The 18,831-nt window shown below is 33.1% G+C and overlaps 3 protein-coding genes across 3 annotated transcripts; 1 reads left to right on the forward strand and 2 right to left on the reverse strand.

Annotated features, from left to right (window-relative positions):
• The first annotated feature begins 928 nt into the window (after positions 1-928).
• LOC125205752 (small ribosomal subunit protein eS7-like) lies at positions 929-2,748 on the forward strand. Its single transcript, XM_048104859.2, has 6 exons — positions 929-1,062; positions 1,546-1,629; positions 1,727-1,800; positions 1,874-1,997; positions 2,171-2,353; positions 2,447-2,748. Exons 2-6 carry the CDS (start codon positions 1,555-1,557, stop codon positions 2,564-2,566), a joined length of 576 nt encoding a protein of 191 aa, XP_047960816.1. The 5' UTR covers positions 929-1,062; positions 1,546-1,554; the 3' UTR covers positions 2,567-2,748.
• Positions 2,749-4,612: 1,864 nt separating this feature from the next.
• LOC125201650 (mannose-6-phosphate isomerase 1-like) lies at positions 4,613-8,432 on the reverse strand. Its single transcript, XM_048099850.2, has 5 exons — positions 7,932-8,432; positions 7,369-7,536; positions 6,196-6,408; positions 5,371-5,637; positions 4,613-5,294 (listed from the first exon to the last, which is right to left on the reverse strand). Exons 1-5 carry the CDS (start codon positions 8,283-8,285, stop codon positions 4,953-4,955), a joined length of 1,344 nt encoding a protein of 447 aa, XP_047955807.1. The 5' UTR covers positions 8,286-8,432; the 3' UTR covers positions 4,613-4,952.
• An 8,738-nt stretch (positions 8,433-17,170) lies between these two features.
• LOC125216089 (Glutaredoxin family protein) lies at positions 17,171-18,711 on the reverse strand. Its single transcript, XM_048117714.2, has one exon. The coding sequence runs from the start codon at positions 18,624-18,626 to the stop codon at positions 17,475-17,477; it is 1,152 nt and encodes a 383-aa protein (XP_047973671.1). The 5' UTR covers positions 18,627-18,711; the 3' UTR covers positions 17,171-17,474.
• Positions 18,712-18,831: the final 120 nt, after the last annotated feature.

Genomic DNA, 18,831 nt, shown 5'->3' on the forward strand with positions numbered 1-18,831 from the left:
TTTAATTTTATTAATATTTATAATTATAAAATTTTTTAAGTTTTCATAATAATTTCGCAGTGGTAAATATTTTGGATATATCAGTTAGAGGTGTCAAAATGGATATCCGGAATTGGACACTCGATATCCGAACCCAAAATATCGGATAATTGGATACCAATACTCGGTTTTTCGGGTTTCGGGATTGGATTCGGATATATGATTTTTGGATTATTGGATATCGGGTACCCGATATTCGATCGGGTACAACCAAATAGTCTGAATTACCCGATTTTATTAATTTTTTTAATTTAATAAATTATGTATCTATTATATTATTTCAAAAATCCCGATATTCGATTGGGTACACCCAAATAGTCCGAATTACCCATTTTTTTATTTTATTTTTTATTTAATAAATTATGTATCTATTTTATTATTTCAAAAATCAAATGTACTCGCGAAATCCTTCACTCTTAAGTCACATTTAGGGTTAATGTATGCATTGTGATGTTTATTACATATGAATGATGAATACTACTAATCTATGATTTTTTTTTTATTTCTAATAATTTGTATTAGTTTTTTTTTATCTTAAACTCGAACTACTTCAAGTTTGCACTAAATTCGAACTACAAGTTTGTATTTCTAAAATTTTGTAGTAGTTTATTTTCTTAAAAAGCTAATAATTTTTTAAAAAAAAATCCACAATCGGGATTGGATACCCGATTTTTTGGGATTGGATACCCAAATCAGATATTTGGGTACTTGAAATTATTTTCGGATCGGATATTGGGTATATTATATTTTTGGAAATTTGGGATCGGGTATCCGAAATTTTCGGATCGGGTATCCGCGGGTACCCCATTTGACAGGCCTAGACAATGCTGTTTTAATTAGAGTAAATTTAAAAAATGGATCGCGGCCCATTCACAGAAGATCGCGGCCCAAATTGCAAGGGTTTTTGGTGTAATATATAATCCCTATTGCGACCTACTCACTCTCTCTTCCTTATCATCCATACTTTCAGGTACAGCCTCCGGCGCCGAAGCTTGGATTTTCCCCATCCACAGCTCCATCAAGGTACATTTTTTTATTCTAAATTGTTTGAATATAGCTGCGGTTTCAATTTCTTTGGTTGTTTATTTGAATTTTATATAATAATTGTTAAATGCACCCGTTGTGCGATTTGGATCTCGATGAACGCTTTTCAAATAGTTTTTTTGGGTTAAGATAGTATGTTGCTACTGTCGAGTGGTTTCTCTGTTGGCGAGATTCGAGCTTATTCGGATTCGTAGATGTTTACACAATTTTAGATAGGTTAAAACAATGACCACCCAAAAAATATATTTGAGATTGCAATTGTTCTGGTGTAAGTGGTAAATGTGATGTATTGATCGCGGAGGCCTACATAAGATACATTACTGACTAAGGAATGATATTCGATTTGTAGCTTATTTGAATGTTTACACATAATTCTATGGTTATTTGTTTTTTTTATCTGAATTTGCTGCTAGAATTTGTAGTACTATCTTGTTATGATCAACTTAATATGGTATTCTGCAGAAGTCAAATATGTTTACCGCACTGCAAAAAATCCACAAAGACAGGGATGCTGATCCCACTGAATTTGAGGAGTCTGTTGCTCAGGTCTCATCATATGCCTTCTATATAGAATAGAACTCAATTGTGATGCATAAGAAATTTACTGAATTTATTCTATTCTGATCTTCGTGCTTGTTTGCAGGCTTTGTTTGATTTGGAAAACACCAACCAAGACATTAAGAGTGAATTGAAAGACCTCTATATCAACTCTGCAGTGTAAGTCTATCAGTATTAATGTGTTCCAGTACTATTCGAGCTTGACAATAATTCATATTCTAATTTGTTACAGCCAAATTGATGTGGCTGGAGGTAAGAAGGCTGTTGTGATCCATGCTCCCTACCGACTGAGGAAAGCTTTCCGCAAGGTGCACCCAAAGCTTGTTAGAGAGCTTGAGAAGAAGTTCAGCGGAAAGGTACACAGATTTGTTATTTTTCGCAGGTTTTTTCTCCTTTTTATTGTTTGTCCAAGAAGAAAATAATTAACTTTTTTTACTGATGGATTGGGTTTTGGCGCTATTGTTTTACTTGCTCTTCATGTATTTAATGCATATTTATTTACACGTCCCTGTATTGAATGTATATGCAGGATGTCATTTTTGTTGCTACCAGGAGGATAGTACGCCCTCCCAAGAAGGGCTCTGCTGTCCAAAGGCCTCGATCCCGCACACTTACTTCAGTCCACGAAGCTGTGCTTGAAGATGTTGTGTACCCTGCTGAGATTGTTGGAAAACGTATCAGATACAGGCTTGATGGATCAAAGATCATGAAGGTCCTTGCTTCATTGATATGCCTCCAAATATCTCTCCTAATCTGGGATGACTAGCACATGGATATGTACTCATCTTTTTTCTTTCAAATGCAGGTGTTCTTGGATCCTAAGTCGAGGAATGATACTGAAAATAAGCTGGAAACTTTTGCTGGGGTGTACAGGAAGCTTTCTGGGAAAGATGTTGTCTTTGAATTCCCCACTGTGGAGGTCTAAAAACTTGATGTTTTTCTAGATTTAGTTTCTTGTTCTGCTTTTAATGGATTAATTAAGAGTTGTTCCAAGTTTTGACCAAGAGAAATCTGGATGGCTAGTATATGCTACTCATTTTTGTAGCAATTTTAAGCGGTACTCTTTCCTAGTTTAAATGTCACTTTGGGTTAAATTTTCTGATTCCATTCGTTTGCTGCATCGTTTGTTGGTTTTTCCTGCTCTTACTGGTTGGAGATCATTAATAGTATTTGTTAAACTTAACTTTATTCTATGCAATTGTTAGAATTTGTAGAAGTTTATCTCGAGTTTATAATAGCAATATGATTTTATATTAACTTCTAATAGTAGTCCCCATATTAGTTGTTAGGATTAATAGAGGTGTATCTGGATTACTATATTGGATTTGAGTTTCTAATCATGAGTTTGTCATATATTATGGATAAATCAGTGTTAAACAAACACTCAAAAGTTTGCATAAGTTGTTGTGACAAATAAATTCCCTATTTAGCCAAATGGGTTAATCATTATAATTTAATCACCACATTACCGGTTTGGTTTGTAAATAGGCTTGTGGTTAATATGCTTCGCAGACTTCAACCAGAAGGGGGGGTATTCAAAACCAAGCTGTTCCTTGTCATTCATAAATTGCCTTGTTATTTTTTGGTTCATATATAACTGGACTCATGAATCATGATTAAAGAAATGTAAGAAAAACTAGAATGTGCGTCCATTACAAAACCAAAATAGCACAAGTGAAATGAACACTCAATGGTGCATATTCTAATATCAATATGATAATATGCGGCGTTTATTGACGAATGGAGGAAGTATTTTACACAATAAATTGCTTCTTAGTAGTACTATCATGCAATGAACTTTCAAATGGTAATGTCTAGTAACTTTTTCATCCATCAAAAATTGTACTAACGTCTTTCTCCGTCTTTCCACCAAAATTAGTTACATACTAAAAATGGATCTTTATCCACATATTTCTATATCATACCTTACTTATTTTATATTTTTACTATTTCATGATAGACTAATTTTGCATTAAACTCTTGTTATACACCAACGAGAGTATTTTTTATAGATGGAGGGAGTATATGCACTTAGTTTACACAAGATTGTAGATCTACAATTGGGCTATTTTACTTTGCATACAGTAGATGACTCACTCTCATGAATATTAAAGTGAAAGAATACGTTGTAAAAAGGGATAACCAGATAAGTTAAAACAAGAAGGGGAATTTTTATGCCTCTATTCCATAATAGTGAAGTCATTTTTCTAATTTGGGTGTTCCGTAATAGTAAAGTTATTTTCTTTTTTAGTTAAAGGTAACACATTTTTTCATATTTAATTTTTCATCTCTTTTATTTTATTATCTATACTTTTTCCTTTCTCTTACTTAATTATTTTTTTAATTAATAAGTAGGTACATTACACTTTTTCTTAATCTTAATGTTGAATATAAATGTCTCCATTACTGTTGGAGGGAGTAATTCTGTAATTGTAAATCAGCTACTACTAAGTTCAGAGTAAGAAAGTTCGTCACTTAAGTTAGTGTTAGAAAATATGAGCTCAAATCCACCACCGCCATCATCACCAATAACAAAAAACAATAATTTGGTATCTTAATTATATTGATCATGTATTAATTGGATCGATTATGAATTTAATTAGAATTTACATCTAATTCTTTGCAACAGCAAACCGAAATCGAATAGTCTCCAACTCTTTGCCGCTGTTCATGGCTGAACATGTTCAAAGAAGAATATATAGCCCTTTTCCAACCTCCAATCTCAAGTATCCCCCCTTATACAGAATCTACAGAGAGAGATGTTTATAAAATGTCAACTTTCAGAGAAAGAGAAAAAAAGTTAGTCATGAGGTTATTTGAAAATATTTTTAGCAATTAGAACATCAAACTGACACGTGTCTAATCTTGGGTAATCTAGGTGTAATTTATGTAATCGACGTTTAATTTGAATTGTGAATTTGATATCTCGATTACCATTTTTTTCTTGCGGGACTAGAAATGGAACGATAGATACTTAAATGATGGAGTAGTATAATTACTTAAACGATGGAACACTTTCAGATACAACACTACTTTCGGATACAACGATGGGACAAAATCGACCTTTTACCCTTCAAATTTTATGGGCTATATAATCCCTGAGCTAACACTTATTTGAATCTTGACCATCCATGAAACACAGGAATGACTAGATTATCATCATTCTGTGTAACAATTTTATGCAATGTACAACGTAGACTGATCAATCACTGCATGATTGTGTGTTGAGTTCCATAAGTTATTTTTCCAGTTAAGAAAATGGATTCATATTTCCTTATTCTGCATGTGATGTGGTACAACTAGTTTTTGAACTAGTGCATTAGTTTTGCTGCAAATTCATCAGATTCCTCCAAAGCCCTGCTGTTGACTCCTGCTCTATACACAATTGACCCTGAATGAGTCTCAAGAGTGATCTCCGTGTTTGCAGGTGCAAATAGAACATCGCCTTCGCCAATCACCTCCTTACTAGAAGCCGCGTGCATGGTTCCTTCGCCAGCAACCACCAGATAAACACAAGGACCACCAACCGCTGGAATTACAATAGATACTTCCTCGGGAATATTATAGCAGTCAACCTCAAATTCTTCGAACGGAGGGCTATATTTGACGGTATAAGGATTTGCAGCAACTCCAGGGAGGATTTCTGGAAAACTCTGCATAAATAGTTGAATTAGACGCACAATAAGGAATTTGAGGTCCTGGACTAATTGTAATCATCATCACATTTACCTGTTTGTATGTCAGCATTGAACAGAGAGTTTGGACATCCCTCTTCTTTGGAGTGAGACCAGCACGGACCACATTGTCGGATGTTGCCATGCATTCTACACATTCACCTTGTATATAAGCATGTGGTTCATTTGCTGCTAGGTATAAAGCTTCACCTGGTTGCAGCTTCACATAGTTAAACAAAAAGGCTGCTAGCACACCAATGTCACCGGGGTATTGCTTTTCGAGCCGCAATACCAGCTCGTCCTTGTCAGTCAGTTTCATTTCCTATCAGAAATTACTGTGAATTTATGCAATTTTTGGAACAATAAATAGAATGATATATGTAACTCATTATTTCAAGTTTGTCTTGAGATAAGCTGTGATCATATCATTTTTATTAATAAAATAAATAGACCTAAAAATGGGCTTTTTAGACATTTAGTATGGAGGTCAGAGTAGAGAGATTCAACAGCGAGGGAGGAAACAAAATTTTTGTGGCAGCAGCCAGCAGGTTTATAAATTGTTTATTGTGCTAAGATTAGCAAATAACAGTGCTTCTCCTTGTGGAGTAGTTCGGATAAAACTTCTTTGAGCTCTTATTTCTCAGAATGTTGTCAATTTGGCTAGCTAAAGCGGATAACAACAGAGAAATGAAGTTTCTTTTTTGTTGCATCATGATAATTCTAATTGAGCTACTAAGTAGAAACTGCGATTGTGCAAACTGACAGGAAAAAGAGGGAAAGGAGAGAGTAAAGTAGACTCCATTCCAAATCACCTTAATGCTGAGAAGTCAAGCATGCATTAAACAACAATAGTGAACAATTAATAAAAGAAACTGCATACCTGGCCTTTTTTATTCAACCGACTTATCAACTTGGGAATTATTTCAGATATCACAGTCTTGCTAGCCGACATGAGATCAGTAAATAAGGATTGCAGGACTTCTTTCATTATCTTCTCCCCATCATCTTCACTAGTGTTTAGTACTTGAACCCCACATGAATTTCCAACCACTTCTGTCATCTCAGGTACAGAGCGAACGACATTCTTAAGTTCCTAAAACAAAGAGAAATACCTAAAAATAAATGCATCGAACTTTTGAGAATCTGATGTCATCCATACTTAATCTTCAGCTAGTTCAATCATCTTAACTCTGAAACTTGGTTCCTTTTAGCGCCGTTTAATACTTCACTAAAATGTCCGCAAAATGTAACAAATCACTGATTAGTCGTGTTTCAGAGTGTACAACGTCACTGATTAATCCCCATTAGGAAATTAATCTACTCCTACTCCAATAAGGCTAACATGCCTAATAGTAACTGACACAGACATTCAAAATAAATAAATTTGTTAGTTGCACACATAACTTCCTTCAATACTAGTTTTAAAGCCAAAATATAATTCTGCTATCAGCTGTCAGTGACATTATTGTTGGCTCTCTTCTATCCAGAGACCAGAGCAGCTCAAGCAAAAAAAACTGCGTCTCTTTTTCTAGTTCAAATATGCTATCATCATCTAATGCAACAAAACAAAGTGGATATGGATCATAAAAATAATCCATTTTAGCTGATGCCATGGCTGACATACAAAACGGTTGATCGATTCCAGAACGGAACACCTTCACATGAAATTTATTATCAGTATTCTCGGACTCTCAAAGCAACCAAGAAGCACATGGGGAGAATCCATCCAGATTCACCAACTACTTCAACTATTTATAGTTCATTTTAGAAATCATAATCATACACTACTTTGTGAGATAGAATTAGAGAAGACATCATCAGACCACAGGTCAGATGGAGAACAGGCCAACCACTCAAACCATTTACCTAAAGGCTTTTGAACCAATATGTTAGGAATCACAGCATAAGCACACCGAGGCCCGAAACAATAAATCACTCCAGACAAAATAGAGTGCTGTGCAAGTATCTCTGAACACATTAGAAAGATTTCCAGTTGCAAATGAAAAATAATATCTCAAATCAGATAAAACCAGAGATGAGCTAGTTAAACTACCTCAAGACCAACAAATCCACACAGCGCCTCAAACTCGGTGAGTGCCAAAGCCATCTCTGGCTTGTGATTGCCGTCCTTGTACACTTCTGGTTGCTGCTTGTGCAGAATTCGAGCCAAATCCTTGTCTGGATGAGCCTGTATCGACAGAGCCTTTTCCACTGAAAGTACCTATTTTTGCTCAAAATTCGTTTCAATTTCTCTTCAATTTTATCAAAAAGAAAGGAACGACAGAAACTGAAAAAAAAAATTACCACTCCTCTAGCATAGGATTCATCATCTTTCAAATACAAATGGAAAATAGGTGCAGAAACTAGATCCATACATGCCACATCTGATTAATTACCGGAAATCGGGATAACATGGCGATTGAGTGCATAACATGTAGATTGCATTGCACATACACATGATACGCGTGTGTACAGATTATATAAAATGCAACTGATTCAATTTTGAGGTACAGCATCGATTCAATCGGAAGACGATGGCATGACGCCTAAGATCAATTTCTTCAGTAAATTCCAGAAAAAACAGCGGCAAAACCAAAGGAAATTTCGAAAAAATACCTTTAACAGGAAAGGAAGAGTAGGTCCCCACTTCTGCAACACCTTATCCCCAACAACACTCGGATTCCTCTCAATCCAGTCCTTCAAACTCACAACATCTCCCTTCTCACGATCATAGGCATCCTCCCCCTCCACGCCGCCATCCCTCACTCCCTCCGCCGCTGCGACGACGTAGGAGGGCCCGGAGTCGTGAGTTCCTATCCACAACTCAGCGTAGGGCTCGGCGCCGATCACCTCTTCCCCACTGTTCTTCGCGTACAGCCGCGCCACAGCCGATTCGTCCCCACGCTTTCCCCAGTCGTAGTTTTGAACAGAGCACTTGAGCCTGACGATTCCAGGAATTTCCGCCCCCATGGAAACGGTGTGTCAAACTGTCAAAGTCTAGAGAGAGAAATGAAGTGGAATTTGAGAGAGGAGAAATTGAGAAGAAGCGAAAAATCCATTGGAGAAATAAAAAGAGAGCGGATTTTGAAGACAACCGAATCGAGAGGGAAAGGCTAGAGAGAGAGAGAGAGGAGTTGACGGAGAAGAAAATATTGTTGGCGTTATCGTTAGATTGGAAACGGCGGGTGATGACTCGGTGAGTCGGTGGCGCACAGCGTCAGCGAGTTGACATAATTTTAGCAGTAACGGCGTTTGACGGGTTTTGGGTCCACAAACCTAGGCCACGTCAGCATTCCTGGGACCCATCTGGTTACTTGCATGCCAACCCAACTTGCTGGAGTCAATATTTTTAAATTAATTTCTAGGGTAAGCTCTTTTTCATGATTTCCTTTTTTATATGTTTGTAATATTTAGGTTATATTTATGAAAATCACGTAATACCTACCAATTTAATTTATGTATGCGAGTATAGTAGTATTTGATCTTATAGTATTTAGGTTATATTTATGAAGATTACGTGGTGCTTGTAATTCAATAATGTGAATATGTAGTACATTTGATTTGATCACTTATCATGAGTTTTATTTTTGAGTAAGTGGAACAACATCGTAAGTGCCGTGAATATATTAGAGCGATGAAAAATACGTAGCTCACTGTTTGTGAATATTAATGATATTTAATATCCCATTCTATTAGAAGATACTGCAAAATATCAAAAGAAGATATAGATGATAATTGAAGACCTAGACAAAATATCACTGAAGATATCACAGAATATATAATTGTATTGAATTGGTGTATTTAAGTAGCTTGATATTTATCGTTTTAAACACATCACAAAATCCTATATAGGGTAACTAACTAACTATTCATGCAATCAATCAAAAACCAATTCAATACATACAATAAATAATAATGAAATTAGAAGTAGTAGTACGTTTTATGGATATTTGAAAAAAATGACTGTCCGAAGAATATGATTTAGCCTTTTAATTATTACTCCTTTTTAGATCCCATAAAAACTTATTACTATTATATTATAAAGATGGAAAAAAGTTTTATGGTGAGTGAACTTCGTGAAACTATCATTTTAGATTCGTGAAAATCATTTGAGGTTCATCAACTACAAATTAATATCAATCGTATTATTTTTACTAGTTTCAAGTTTTTTCGGACGAAAAATACTCTCAACGCCTTGGAGGATATATATTTTTGTACTAAAATTATCACATACGCATATCTATTATAAATATCTTTATTATATATTTCTAACGAATTTTCTAAATTATAATTTGACCTTCACTTAATTTGTGACATGCAAAAACAGTTCCTTCTTCAATATTTTATAATTAAAAAAATTTAAAATATTTTTGAGTACTCGTAAATATTAATATCACAGTCAATAGACACTAGTGATACTTGAATATTGATATATTATTTTATTATTAACAAATATTACTCCTCCTGTTCCATAATAATGAAGTTATTTGTCATTTTTGTATATTCTATAGTAGTTGAGTCATTTTCAGTAAAAGTCTACACATTTCTTTTCACTTACTTTACTCTTTTTTTACTTTATTCTCTTTTAATCTCTCTACCTTTTTCATTCCTACTTTATTCTTCATTTACTTAATTCACTTAACACAGTATTTCTTAAGTCGCGTGACGAAAAGAAACACTTCTACTATCGCGGAACGGAAGGAGTATTAAAATGTTTTATTTAGTTTTTGAATACTATTAATAAATTGATGGAATTTCTCTTCAAGGTATTGAGGGTATTTCGTCCAAAAAAACTTGAAAATAGAAAATAATTTAATTGATATTAACTCGTAGTTGACGGACCTCAATTGACATTTTCAAAGTTTACCGGAACTAACCATTAAAAATGCTCACTTTATTATTCTAAATGTGCAAGTTGCTAAATTTGATATTCGATTATTCATTTTGTCAGTCAAAATTCAAAAGGATTAATACTCCAGAACAATAATATGGACATTGTTGTTATTATATATTTCATTTATTATGGAGTAGTACTGTACTTCATAGAATGGGACATTGATCACGTGGATGATTTTCCAACGAGTAGTTTGATAAGTTGGTGTCCCACCTTAACTTCATTCATCCATTAAATTTAGTTTTATTAATAAACAACACAAATTTTAATATATAAACTTGTTAAAGTAGAATTAAAGAAAAAATATAGATAAAATTGAAGAAAGAAAGATAAAAAAAATTAAGTAATAAATTATGAGTAAATTTTTAGTTTATTACAATGAAATTAATTTTGTATGACAGATAAAACTTAAAAGAGAAAAGATATACGGAGTAGTAATTTTGTATTCAACGAGAGAATATATTATTATACTTTAATTGCAAGAGTTAAAGTTGAAAATTGAAATAGTTCGATAGTTTGTAGAACATATATAGAAAGCGGATTGGTCTAAGGTTAGCATCAAGAAAATGATTTTATAATAATTAGGAGTGCATGTGAGGTGTGACATACTGATAATAAATTGGATTACATCAAACGTGAAGTCGTTCTCGCGAGAATACGTCGCTTTATTTTAGCGTTAAATGATGAAAAAAGTGGTTTCAGCGGTATCGGATGCTTCACCCTCTAATTTGTGCGCATTTCAGAGTCACACGCCGATTCCTTATACCCTATCCGCAAAAATCCCGTGTGTAAGACCATCTCCAAGGGTACACTAAAACCTAAAATGGGATAAGTATTTTACTTAAATAGTACTCAAAAACCTATTCTATTTTTGGTTTTTGAGAAAAAAATACCTATCTTTAGGTTTACACTAAACGAATACCTAAAAGTTTTTCAAATTTTATGAGTAAAAAAGACATAATATAGAGAATATCCTTTTAAATTTGAGTTTAGTGTAAATGGTTGGAGTAAAATCAATATTTAGTGTGAGATTAACACTAAAATGAATTTGAGTTTAGTGGAATGGTTGGAGATGCTCTAGTCCATCAATTATAAATTTATAGATGCTACTTTTATCATCCAGATTATTCTATTCGATTTATAAAAGTGAACAAGTATATACCAATATACCATGAATTTAATTTATCCATATGGATTTTATTTATTTTGTAGCTATATTTAATTTGTTGAGTATGTATTTTAATTAGAACTTGTTTCGCTATAAGTCACCCAAGGGCGTCAAAATTGAGGGTTTAAAGTTTAAACCTCCACCAAGTTAGTTTGGAGTATATTTTTATAAAATCATCAACCTATCAGTTTTTCTTATTTTCTAACATATATTTAATCTGAAGCTATGTTGGTTAGTCTATAAATGTCTACACTTATTTAACAAATAAAAAACTACACATTATTAATTAAAATTTGAATTAGCATAGAGTTGGGTCAATAATATTAGTAATACGAGGGGGTTGGGTCAATAATATTAGTAATACGAGGGGGCGTTCGGTTTACAAGATTTTATCTCGGATTAAATTTATAGTGTGTTTGGTTCATGTGATTCAATATCACAATTCAATTCTAGATGGATAATCATGAGATAATTAGTCTTAGCAAACCCCCTGTGATTAAAATAATCTCACAACTCAATTGGATCAATGGTTATGAGCCAAACTGCAATAGGCTTTAGTTTGGTGGACTCAACTATATCCGGTTTATCGATTTATTAGTCCGACTTTGATTAATACTATAGCCGTGAATTGGTGGCTAAGCTAACCCTTGTTTTGGACCAAAACTAGGAAAAATTGTGGAAAAGTGAAAGAATGATAGAAACCTACCAATTTTGAACTGTAATAGCTGGTTTTTGAATCGGCCGTATTAGTGCATAGTGGACTAATAAAGAAGTATGTTGTCTAGACCTCAATTTTATGAGTTTATTAAAAGTCAATACTATATAGGAAGTGGTAGAGTTAAGTACGTAGAGTTAGCTAGGACTAGGTTTTATAAACGTTTTCACAATTAAATTATCTCTCCTTATTACTATCATTATATAGTTATATACTACCTACTAATAATTAATCCATAGATGATAGACCACTTTTTCTTGATTACATAACTTTTATAGGGAAACTGTAGTTTGCACCAAGAGTTTTAGTTCATCAACCCATTAAATTTTTAAGTGTAAAATAATTGTAGGAAGTACATTGCAAAGTGGATATTATTAAATTGAATTAATGAGGAAAACAAGATATATATTCGTATTTTCTGGATATAATAGTATAAATTTTTGGTGACCTCAGCAAATTTTTTGTTTTGTGTTTTTAACATTCGAGCTAAGTGAAAATATATGTTTTTGGTGATATATGTTTTTTGGTGACCTCGGCAAATTTCTTTAGTATTTTTATTTTCTATCCTAAAGACATATAAATAAATTAAATCATGAAAATCTATACTTTAAAGGTAGAGCAACGAAGAATATCAGGTAGATCTTGAGGTCTCAAATTTGCATCTCAATGATCTCACAAATGTGTGTCCATTGTTTATCTTTCCTCTAATAACTTCATACTATATTCATCACTTCAAAGTATTGAAACCTTTATAGTAGTGTGATGCGGAAAAAATGTTTCAAACGTAACCGAAGAATAGCTATTGTGGAAGGCGCACATGCACGATCGATAGTGTGGTAGAGGCCGCATTGCGTATCTGCATTTAATAAACTATAATCGAATAACTAAAAATAAAAGTAATACTCCTATAATCAATTTTGATTAGTGAATTTAAATTCAAATTAATTATTCCTTTTCGAAAAATAGGAACATGGAATGATATATAATTAGATTTTTAATCTTGAGATGAAATCAATTTTTATCTTAATTATTTTAGTACCAATACAATATAAAATAATGTAAATATCACTTATATAACGTTGGCTAATTTTTTCATGAATATTAATTAGATACATTTGTAACTGCAGCTTATAAAACGAGCTAATTTGACAATGGATTTGAATTAGATACTTTTAATTCTTTATTCCTCATTTGGAAAACTTGCATGTGATGTTTGGTTGTCAAAATTTTGTCTAGAAAGGTAATCTGATTCTTTAATTTTTAAATTCTTTTGTTTGTTTTGGTTTTCAATTAAACTGGGAAAGTAATCAGAATCCCAAGAACAAGGAAAGTTAGTATTACAACTTTATAAAATTCTGAATCCTAAGTTTTCTTAGGTATTTTTTTGTCCGTTTTAGGATTCTTACATATTTAATGCTATATATTATTAATATTATTATTATTGTTGTTGGTGTTGTTATAATGTTTTTAAAAGAATTATAAATTATTAATTATACTTAATTTTAGTATAATAAATAACTAGAATTAAAATTATCATAATTACGACTGTATTATTATAATATTTATATATAATTGTTATTACCATAATTATAATAGTTTATCAATAATTAAAATATAATTGTATAATATAAATCAAATAATAATAAATACTAATTATTATTTTAGAAATTAATAATTAATTAATAAAATTATAGTGAATTTTTAAATTATAATATTTATTTAATTATAATATTCAGAATATCATCATAATAATAATAATCATATCTTATTATTATAATCAACAATAAATCTATTTATATTATTATGAATGATCCATATTTAAATTCTTCACCGTAAAAATAAATGTAATAATATAATTATTATTTATAAAAAATTTATTTTATTATTTATATATATATAAAATAATACTCCCTCCGTCCGCGAATAGGAGTCCTGTTTTTTCATTTTAGTCCATCCGCGAATAGGAGTCCCGGTTCACTTTTACCATAAATGGTAATAGGGTCCCACCTTCCACTAACTCATTCTACTCACATTTCATTTAAAACTAAGTATATACAAGTGAGGGGTCATATTCTAATACTTATAGCACCCTAATCCAAAATCAAGACCAAGTCTCCACTCTTAGATTTTAAAATAAGTGGATGAGATTAAATCTTACGAATCTCAATAAATAGTAGACAAAATATCAACAAAAGGGTAATATCGTCATTATGTTATCATATGATAATTTTCGTGAATGTTTTTTTATATCAATATAGTGTATTACAAATATCAACAATATGACTTAAGAATATCAACACTAGTACAAGAAAATATCAACACATATTTATTGAGATTTTTACATGGTTTTATTGAGATTTTTTGATGTATTTATTGATAAAAATCTGGTTATCAACATTTACGAAAATTAAAATAAAAAATATCAATTCATCATCCGAACGTCATCAGAACATATGCAATTGAAATCTCGTTGGAATCCTTATAAAATTATCTTTAATTTGATATATTTTTTGCAAAAAAATAATTTAAATCGAGAGAGTTACGTAAATTTAAAGTTTTAAGACGATTTTAATGAGAGAGAATTGACATTAATACCCTCTAATTTTATTTATTAATTTTTTTAATTAAAAATATAATCTATGTGACATTATTTCAACCACTAGATCTTCTAATCTAATGGCTAAGATTTAGTCTTAGTTTGAGATTGGTAATTACTCCCTCCGTCCCAGAAAGATTGTCCCATTTCCTTTTACACACTCGTTTTGCAAAAATAATACTTAATAAATAGTTAAAGTAGAGAGAGATTAAAGTAAAAGAGATAAAAATGTGGAGAATAGTCTTACCTACATTATTCTTTCTCGTATTTTGCTATCTTTCAACTTTACCTATTTATTATTATTTTTGCAAAACGAGTGCAAAAAATGAATTGGGACAATCTTTCTGGGACGGAGGGAGTAGTTAGCAATTGATCACTCTCCTACAAGTGAGACTCATATTCCACTAACTTTTTTCCACCCACTTTTTCTTAACATTTCTTAAAACTCGTGTCGTCCATGAATGAGACTCCTAATGGCGGACGGAGGGAGTAATAAGTATTTTTTTCGTTTGGTGTTCAACAAATATAAAATTTAAAATCTTTGATTTTATCTAAAGACATGAAAGTAAAGTTATTAAGAATTATATTCTCGGCATTCATTTTCCCAGAAATCTTTTTTTTGTCAACTTTACTTTTCCGCTAACCAAATATGGCAGCAGCACTTTCGCAGTTCTACCATGAACGTCAAGAGCATAGATAGACTTGATATTTAAAAATTAAATTGCAAAATATCATCCTCAATTAAGCTAACGAGGGCATTTCATCAATTAAGAGTATTATAATTATTAATTCAAATCAATAAAATATTGATTTTTGTGGTTATTGAGTTGCTTTAAATTTAATTTACATAGATAGACTTGATATTTAAAAATTAAATTGCAAAATATCATCCTCAATTAAGCTAACGAGGGCATTTCATCAATTAAGAGTATTATAATTATTAATTCAAATCAATAAAATATTGATTTTTGTGGTTATTGAGTTGCTTTAAATTTAATTCACATATTCTACTGTTTTAACTTAATGAATAAATTATAAGTACAAGTTTCATAGCAAATTAAATTTTTTATTTAAACAAGAAAAAATGAAAATCTGACTGGAATCGATTATCTCTAAACTAGAACTGGTGATTCATGGTTCAAAAAGAGACTATGAAGTCCATTATGGTTCGATTATAATTACAATATTTTTGGAACATGAACCGGCATTTCCATCTGAACACAAACAATACTAGGATGTTCAGTCTCAATTGATACCTCACCCTAACTAATGAAATAAATAAAATAATCCTCCCTTTATCCCATAGATTGCACATTTTAGGACATTTTAGGATTGATATGAGATTCTAGGAGATTTGATTTTGTGTGTTAATTGGAAAAAGAAATGTATACTTATATTATTGCGAGAGATGACTTTAAAAAAAAATGTATCATCTTTTATGAGAAACTAAAAAGTAAAGTATGATATCTATTATGGGACAGAGGAAGTACAACTAATCACTAACTAGTATAGTGAAGATCCTAAGACAATTGAAAGGGTAGAAAGTAATATTGTACCCACTCTGTGCACGATTAATTATCTCATTTTTTATTGGCATGTACACGATCGTGAATAGTAAAAATAAATGAGATGCAAGTAAGATAGTACTCCCTCCGTCCCAGAAAGATTGTCTCAGTTCATTTTCTGTACTCATTTTGCAAAAATAATAATAAATAGGTAAAGTTGAAAGAGAGTAAAACAAAAGAATGATTAATGTAGGTAAGACTATTCTCTACATTATTCTCTCTTTTACTTTACTTTTTCTCTACTTTAACTATTTATTATTATTTTTGTAAAACGAGTGTGAAAAAGGAAATGGGACAATCTTTCTGGGACGGAGGGAGTATTTTATAATAAATGCTAAGTAGAAGAAGTAAGTGAAATATTTAATTCATTTACCAAAAATAAAATGTAAATGAGACAACTATAAATTAATTGTGGATTTATGAAAAAAGATACATGAAACAATAAGACAATTTATAAAGTAGGAATGTGATCAAATTTAGTTGTGGATTTATGAAAAAAGATACATGAAACAATAAGACAATTTATAAAGTAGGAATGTGATCAAATGAAAATTCTAAATATTGTACAAACTTTAAATTATGATTTAGACCGTTGAAAAATGTCAATAGAGCAATAGAAAATATCAACACAGTGTCAACGGTTGACACTATATTGACATTGTGTTGAAAAGTTTGAAATTTGTATAATATATATACGAGTTTACATTTTATCACTACCCTTGTAAATTATTTGTCTAACTTATTAAAAAAAGATACTAGAGACAATTTTAAATTATTTGCTAACTGATGAAAAAGATACATGAAACAATTATTCTCAGACATAAAAAGTTGATTGTTAAAATGGATCTCATCTAATTTCACTCACCATACATCTATCCTATAATTTCACTCATCCAAGAAGATTGAAACGCATCACCAATAAAAACAGATAAATTCCCATTTCCTTCAAATGAACCTCCACAAAATTTCAACAAGTCGTTTTCTGCGTATTTTGTTTTAACTAGAAATTGAATTCCGAAATCATGTTTGGTCGACCCATAACCTTGTCATGTCACTATCAATCCCCATATCAATGTCAATAAGTATACATTTCTCCAACAAAAGACAATCAATGCACAAAAAGACACACTTCATGAAGCTTGCAAATTACACCCTAAAATACATATTAGAATGCAAAATTGCAATCAAATTAATCCTTACATAAACAGCAAGTGAGATAACTTACACACATTTAGGGCACTGAATGAGGCCATTCTCATTACACTTGCCACACTTAACACTCTTCCTCCCATCCTCCCCAACAACCCTACAACTCCCACTACACTCCACACACATCACAAACCTCACCCCTCCGCACCGCCAGCACCCGCCCCCGGCCGCCTCGGGAATCCCCTCGAGCAAAATCCCCAATTTGCCCTCCTCGTCCAGCCTCACCATCTCCTCCGCCCCGCCAATCAACCTCCCCTTCACAAACACCAACGGCACCCTCACCTCCTGGCTCCCCATCAGCACCCTCAGCTCCTCCTTAAACGCCGAGTGCATCGACACATCCCGCTCCACAACCTCCACATTCCTCGACTCGATCGTGGACCTCGCCACGTTGCACTCCTCGAACGTCTTCCTGATCCCCCTCAGCGTGGTCGTGTAGATCACCACCGCATTCTCGCCCCCGGGAGGGCATTTCTTCGCGTAAGACTCGAGCAACGCATTCGAATTTCCCGACGTGGCCTTGCTCTTGTTCTTGTTCATCAGCTCTTCTTCCTCCTCCGACACCTCTCTCTCTAGAGAGGCCACGAGATCGGGATCGAACAGCGGCTCTAGGCTTCTCCTCCTCGACGACGCAACGACACCTGAATCGAATCTCGAGCTATCGGATTTCTTGATCGAAGCCCACAGCTTCGGAGAGGGCTTCTTCACGCTGTGATTGTTGTTAGCATTGTTCTCCTTCAAAATCGGTTTGGGGCTATTTTCAATTGACCTAATTCCCTTATTCTCCTTCCCCGCGGCCGCCTTCTTCGCCTTCCTCGGAGAAGCCAGGAACTTCATAGGGCTCATTGAATCCCTAAAAAGCTTCGATTTGGGGCTTTTTTTTGATTGGACGGCGACGGCGATTTCCTCCTCCAAACCCTCCATGAGCTCCCACGCGTTGATTATCTCCGCCGGCTCTTCCCGGACCGGCGACGACGATGATTTCCTCGCCGCGCATTCTTTCTCCTCCGCAACCGGAATTTGAACCTTTGCTTTGTCTAAGGAGAGAGCGCCGTAGGTGGTTGAAGTGAGGGAGACGACGTGGTGTGCGTAGTCGGCATTTCTGAGCGATTTTCTTTCCTCCTGAATTTGTTTAGCTACCAGCTTTGACGAGACGCAGCCCATTTGATTTGGGGGAGAGTGATTTTTTCAGAATGTTGCTCTGTTTTTTATTTTTAAGACAGTAAGAAAAAACCGTTACTACACTGTCTGTTGGGCAACGGTCTGAAATTTGAAAAATAAGGTGGTAATATTTTGGGGCATGCCCTCGTATCTTTTGTTATTTTTGAAATGGACCCACAAATATTTTTATTTGTGAGTGATGGCTGGG

The sequence above is a fragment of the Salvia hispanica genome, chromosome 2, assembly GCF_029641045.1.
Source record: "Salvia hispanica isolate PSC_SH4W2 chromosome 2, Shi_PSC_v1, whole genome shotgun sequence".
NCBI lineage: Eukaryota > Viridiplantae > Streptophyta > Magnoliopsida > Lamiales > Lamiaceae > Salvia > Salvia hispanica.

Excerpts from the sequence above, each read along its gene's own strand:
- LOC125205752 (XM_048104859.2), top strand. The coding sequence starts at position 1,555 with ATGTTTACCGCACTGCAAAAAATCCACAAAGACAGGGATGCTGATCCC. Across the intron at positions 1,630-1,726 it reads TTGAGGAGTCTGTTGCTCAG|GCTTTGTTTGATTTGGAAAA; the intron begins GTCTCATCATAT and ends GCTTGTTTGCAG. Across the intron at positions 1,998-2,170 it reads AGAAGAAGTTCAGCGGAAAG|GATGTCATTTTTGTTGCTAC; the intron begins GTACACAGATTT and ends ATGTATATGCAG.
- LOC125201650 (XM_048099850.2), bottom strand. The coding sequence starts at position 8,285 with ATGGGGGCGGAAATTCCTGGAATCGTCAGGCTCAAGTGCTCTGTTCAA. Across the intron at positions 6,409-7,368 it reads GTGGATTTGTTGGTCTTGAG|GAACTTAAGAATGTCGTTCG; the intron begins GTAGTTTAACTA and ends TCTTTGTTTTAG. Across the intron at positions 5,295-5,370 it reads CAATGCTGACATACAAACAG|AGTTTTCCAGAAATCCTCCC; the intron begins GTAAATGTGATG and ends CTATTTATGCAG.
- LOC125216089 (XM_048117714.2), bottom strand. The coding sequence starts at position 18,626 with ATGGGCTGCGTCTCGTCAAAGCTGGTAGCTAAACAAATTCAGGAGGAA.